The following is a 6,000-nucleotide window of genomic DNA, read 5'->3' as shown; positions in this document are numbered from 1 at the left end:
AGAACTTTTATTCACGCTCTTACGACGGGGAGAAATCTTTAACATTTAAAAAAAAAAATCCGGGAAAATTTTTGGCGGTAACTTGGCATATGTGGCGACGTGACCCACTTACTGCCTGGTCAACTGTCCAGTCTGTAGGTAGCTGTTGTCAGAGATGTCACAGCTGTTGGGGAGGGTCAGAGGAGGGCAGAGTTCAGTCACCACAACAAGAGACAACTAATTAACAAGGACTAGCTACTGAGAGCGGAGTAACGCCTCCCTCAGTCTCCAGTTCTCATAAACTCAATACGTCTTAGGGTCAAGAGATCGTAAGTTAACGTTTAGCTGAGGTCGAAAAGGAGATCAAAATGTCGTAATTTAAAACATCTTTCAGGTCGATAGGTCGTAATTTTAGATGCCTGGGGTGTCGTAAGTTTAAAATGTGCAAAGGTAGAAAGGTCGTAAATTTATCATGTGAGAGGTCGTGAGGTCGTGGGGTCGTGGGGTCGTGAGGTCGTGAGGTCGTGAGGTAGTGGGGTCGTGAGGTCGTGAGGTAGTGGGGTCGTGAGGTCGTGAGGTCGTGGGGTCGTAAGGTCGTACGTCTAATCTGTGTACAAGTGGAGAAGTCCTAAATTAAAGATATACAAAAGAGATAAATTTCTCACCATGATGTATTTATTATTATAAGACAACTCAAAATCTATATCTATCTTACTTAAAACACATCAAGTATTAAGCCTCTTGGGAAATCCTGTAATTAATATTATTTTTTCTCAATATTTTCAAATCATTATATCCCATCATCAAAAGGAAGTTATCTTCAGTATAGTCAAATATATGAAAGATAACCATGACTCACTCGAGGTTAAGATAACACAACGTTAAATGAATACGAACACTATCACACAGCAAGAACAATAAGTTGAACAGAACAAAAAAAAATCCCCACAAATATTAAAACAAGTAAACAAATACGAACAAAAACAAAAGATAAATATCATAACAGGACGGAAGACAGTTTAAGGAACCCTAAATAAATTAACAACAAAAACAAAAACATTAAAACTAAGGTTGTGTTTGTCAGAAGTCATTATGTCTCAGGTAAGTGGTTTATTCCCTACCTTACCTTTGGTGTTTTCACAGGTCATTTGCTTGGGTTTAACTTAAGAAAAAAGATGTCCTAAGTTAAAGTCAGAAAGCTGTAAGTTACGAAGAGAGAGAGAGAGAGACTCGCCTCATTAAAGTGATGTGTGTGTGTGTGTGTGTGTGTGTGTGTGTGTGTGTGTGTGTGTGTGTCTGAAGGTTGGCTCTGGTCCTTTTACAACTCATTTGGTTCGGCTTTAAGTTAAGATCAAAAACATCTCAGCCTCCAAGAAGCTCGTAAGTTAACCATTAAATGTCGTAACTAAGAGACAACAAATCAGGTCATTAACATTGGCGTGTGTGTGTGTGTGTGTGTGTGTGTGTGTGTGTGTGTGTGTGTGTGTGTGTGTGTCACCAAGAGGCGGAGAGGCATCAGCCCACTCAAGGATCAACTCTACTTGGTCAACATCTTTAGCCTCAACAAGAAATTTTGTACATTCTGATTTCAAGATTTGTTTTTTCCTCTCTGGTAAACGATTTGGGTGAGGGGCGGGAGGGAAGGAGGGTGTGTGTGTGTGTGGGAGGGAAGGAGGGGTGTGTATGTGTGTGGGAGGGAAGGAGGGGTGTGTGTGTGTGTGTGGGAGGGAAGAGGGGCGTGTGTGTGTGTGGGAGGGAAGGAGGGTGTGTTGTGTGTGTGTGGGAGGGAAGGAGGGGTGTGCGTGGGAAGGGGAGGTAGGGAGGGGTGTGTATGTGTGTGTGTGTGTGGGAGGAAGGAGGGTGTGTGGGTGGGGAAGGTAGGTGGGAGGTGTGTTGTTGTGTGTGTGTGTGGGTGGGAGGAGGAGGTGTAGGGGACACGGGTGCAGATGTGTCTGGACGAGAAGAGGAGAGGGAGTGGGGCGGAGGAGAGGGAGAGGGAAGGAGGGGGGGGTGGGAGGGTAGTGTTAGAGGATGTGTGGGAGGAAGAGAGGAGGAGGAGGAGGGGTAGGGGTGAGGGAATGTTGGCAGGGAGGAGGGGAAAGTGTGTGTGTGTGTGTGTGTGTGTGTGTGTGTGTGTGATGGTGGTGGTTATATTAGAGAAAGAGAGAAAGAAATAGACAATGAAGAGCCATAAAAACAGAAAAGAAAGGGTACGAAAGAGGGAGAGTAGGGGGGAGAGCAAAGGGAAATTTTGGAATCGTAGAAAGAATAGGGAATGGGGAAAAAGGGGGAAAAAGTTTTGGAAGAAATCAGGAAAGAAGAACGAGACAGGTGCAGGTGGAGTACGAATAAGAGAGAGAGAGAGAGAGAGAGCGCGACAGTAAGACACACAAACAAATTTTCTTTCGGTTCAGAGTAAAAAATATCTATACCCGGTAGACGATGAGAAGAGGAAGGGCAGTACTATGGAAGAGGAAGGGCAGTACTATGGAAGAGGAAGGGCAGTACTATGGAAGAGGAAGGCAGTACTATGGAAGAGGAAGGGCAGTACTATGGGAGAGGAAGGGCAGTACTATGGGAGAGAAGGGCAGTACTATGGGAGAGGAAGGGTACTATGGAAGAGGAAGGGCAGTACTATGGAAGAGGAAGGGCAGTACTATGGAAGAGGAAGGCAGTACTATGGAAGAGGAAGGGCAGTACTATGGAAGAGGAAGGGCAGTATTATGGAAGAGGAAGGGCAGTACTATGGGAGAGGAAGGGCAGTACTATGGGAGAGGAAGGGCCAAGAATTAGCCCCCAAACAACTGGTGTTTTGTGTCAGCTACAAAGAAAAATTTCCGATATCAAGTTTTCTCGGGAACATAATTTTTGCCATGACTACAGAGAATGTGTTTACCAGTGTGTGTGTGTGTGTGTGTGTTTATGTGTAAGGGGTGATGGTGTTTGTGTGTATAGGGAAGATGGTGAGTGTAAGGTCGTATTTGTTTGTGTGTTTGTGTGAGACGAGAAGGCCAGATTTATAAAGCGTATAAACACACACACACACACACACACACACACACACACACACACACACACACACACACACACACACACACACTTTAATCACTATAATTCTAACAGGTAGTGTAGGTAAAGTTTGTCATCCTGCCCCCTCTCCTCCTCTCCTCTCTCCCTCCCCTCACTCTCTCGCCTCACTCACCTCATTCCCATTCACCCAACACCTCTTCCTTCCTCCTCCCTCCTCTTTCTTTTCTTCCTTCCTCTCACATCTCATCCCCCCCTTCCACTATATTCTCTCTCTCTCTCTCTCGCTGCGACTCCGAGCGTCACGTCTCCCCGACCCTCCATCCAATACACACTAATTTACGAGTCACAGATCACGTACAGGAGAACCATCCGTGTGACCCATCCGTGAGAACCATCCGTAAAAATGACACTCTAAGACACGAATAACGCAAAATAACGCATAGATGCCATATAACATAACGCATAACACAATATAACACATAAATAACACAATATAACACAACATAACATCAAGAACACAACACATGACTAACACGCATAATAATCTAAGAGGCGACAGAGGGAGGAACACCTGGGAGAGGGGTAAGATAACAGGTGATATGTGTTTTATATGTAAATAATAGTGGTTGATCTCTCCCTTTTCTTCTTCCTTCTCTTAATTTTCCCTTTCTCCTCCCTTCTTCAAGTTTCTCATCTCCATCTTCTTTTGATCTTCTTTCGTCTTCTCTTCCTCATCCCCTCCCGTCCCCTCCTTTTTTCTTATCCACTCCTCCTCCTCTTCTTCCCCTTATCCTCGTCCTTCTCCTTCTCTTGTTCTCTTTCTCTTCCCCATATCCTCGTCCTCTTCATTTTCCTCCTCCTATTCCTCCCTCCTTTTTTTTTATTTTCTCTTTCCTTCTCCCTCCTCCTCCCTCCAAACGCCAAAATCCGTAGACAGGGTCACCAGGAAAACGACACCGAGTGTTTCCCGGAAAATCCATAGCGGGGTAATATTTCCAGGAGGAGGGAGGAGGAGTAGGAGGGAGAAAGAGGAGTAGGAGGAGGAGGAGAGGAGGAGGAGGAGGAGGAGGAAGAGGAGGAGGAGGAGGAGGCAGGAGGAGGAGGAGGAGAACGTGGGGGAGAAAGGCCGTGGAGGGAGAAGAGGAAGGGTGTGGGGTGGGAGAGAGGAGAGGATATTTCAGGAGAGTAGGAAGAACAAAGATGGCGCTTATGAGAGAGAGAGAGAGAGAGAGAGAGAGAGAGAGAGAGAGAGAGAGAGAGAGAGAGAGAGAGAGATACCACATGGGGCTATAAATGCTAACCCACACACTTTTAAAATTCCCTCCTGGCGATCTCTCAGCTTATTGATGAATTCTAAAATCAAAGCTTAAAGTACAACTGTGTGTGTGTGTGTGTGTGTGTGTGTGTGTGTGTGTGTGTGTGTGTGTGTGTGTGTGTGTGTGTGTATATGTGTGTGTGTGTATGTGTGTGTGTGTGTGTGTGTGTGTGTGTGTGTGTGTTAAATAAATTTTAGGATGTTTATATTATGTTTTAGAATCTCTATTTCTCTTCTCCTTAACTTCCCTTATTTTCTTTAACCTAACTCTTGACTCTCTGTCTCTCTCTCTCTCTCTCTCTCTCTCTCTCTCGTAACTAACCTAACCCAATTCAGAGATTTTGTAAACATTGCTCCTGGATGCTTGTGTGTGTAGGTGTTGGGAGGTGGTCACTCTGTACGTACACACACACACACACACACACACACACACACACACACACACACACACACACACACCTGACGTTGGCCTCAAGAGAAATAAAACTCCGGGGGCTATAAGGCTTTGTCGTGCCTCTGGGGTCTCTAGGGGTATCGATCTGGGTATTCTCTGGGGTTAGGTGATATATGAGATGACTGTGTGTATAGATGAGTGTCGTGGGGAGCTTCGAATCGTAATATAAGGGTACATACGGGTCTCTGGGGTCACTGAACGGGTCGATACGGGTCTCTGGGGCCGCCTGAACGGGTCGATACGGGTCTCTTGGGGGCCACTGAACGGGTCTATACGGGTCTCTGGGGGCCATTGAACGGGTCGATACGGGTCTATGGGGGTCACTGAACGGGTCGATACGGGCCCTGGGGGGCCAACACGAACGGTCGACATGGTCTCTGGGGGTCACTGAACGGGCCGGATACGGGCCCCTGGGGGTCACGAACGGGTCGATACGGGTTCTCTGGGGGGTCAATGAACGGGTCGATACGGGCTCATGGGGTCACTGAACGGGTCGATACGGGTCTCTTGGGGTCACTGAACGCTTTGATACGGGTCTCTGGGGTCACTGAACGGGCCGGATACGGGTCTAGGGGGAAGGGGCGAGGGTGTTTTAACTGTATGTATATTATTAGACATTATTATCGGGCGTACTATCAATAAAGAACCAATGGTGCGTGAGGAGCGAGTGTGTCGGGGAGAGGGGGAGGAGACAGGGTAGGGAAGAGGGGGAACAGGGTAGAAGGAGGAAGAAGAGAAGAGAGAGAGAGAGAGGAGAGAGAGGAGAGAGAGAGGAGAGAGAGAGAGAGAGAGAGAGAGAGAGAGAGAGAGAGAGAGAGAGAGAGAGAGAGAGAGAGAGAGAGAGAGAGACCCCTGCCTCGGGTTGTCATTAGTGTTGTTGACCGCTACAGTTGTCAAAGAGTGGGAGGCAGTCATGTGGTGTTGGCAGCCGGACCACACCGCCTCCACTACTACCACCACTACTACCACCATTACCACCACTACTACCACCACTACCACCACCACCACTACCACCATTACCGCCACCCACCTGCTTCTAACTCCTCATGTTACTCCTTGATGATGATGATGATGATAACAACGATGATGATAATGATGAAGATTACCATTATATATACATTACCATTGTTCATATCGTTACTTACATTACTACCTTGTTACCGCTGTTATGTCCGTTACTATCTAGGGGTTAAGTAACTGTCAAAGGTGAACCCAATGAACT

At 46.7% G+C, this 6,000-nt stretch overlaps 1 protein-coding gene across 1 annotated transcript in view; it reads right to left on the bottom strand.

Moving 5' to 3' along the window:
* Positions 1-414: 414 nt before the first annotated feature.
* Positions 415-6,000, bottom strand: part of LOC121870460 (biorientation of chromosomes in cell division protein 1-like 1) — a 52,090-nt gene continuing 46,504 nt past the window's right edge. The window contains exons 8-9 of the mRNA XM_042372283.1: positions 4,958-5,220; positions 415-586 (exon numbers count right to left, since the gene is read on the bottom strand). Of these exons, the coding sequence (XP_042228217.1) occupies positions 415-586; positions 4,958-5,220 (435 nt within the window). The remainder of the gene's footprint in view (positions 587-4,957; positions 5,221-6,000) is intronic.

This window comes from Homarus americanus, unplaced genomic scaffold (assembly GCF_018991925.1).
Source record: "Homarus americanus isolate GMGI-L3 unplaced genomic scaffold, GMGI_Hamer_2.0 scaffold8584, whole genome shotgun sequence".
Classification (NCBI taxonomy): domain Eukaryota; kingdom Metazoa; phylum Arthropoda; class Malacostraca; order Decapoda; family Nephropidae; genus Homarus; species Homarus americanus.
Note: the sequence above shows the minus strand (reverse complement) of the source record. Positions and strands in the feature narration are given on the sequence as shown.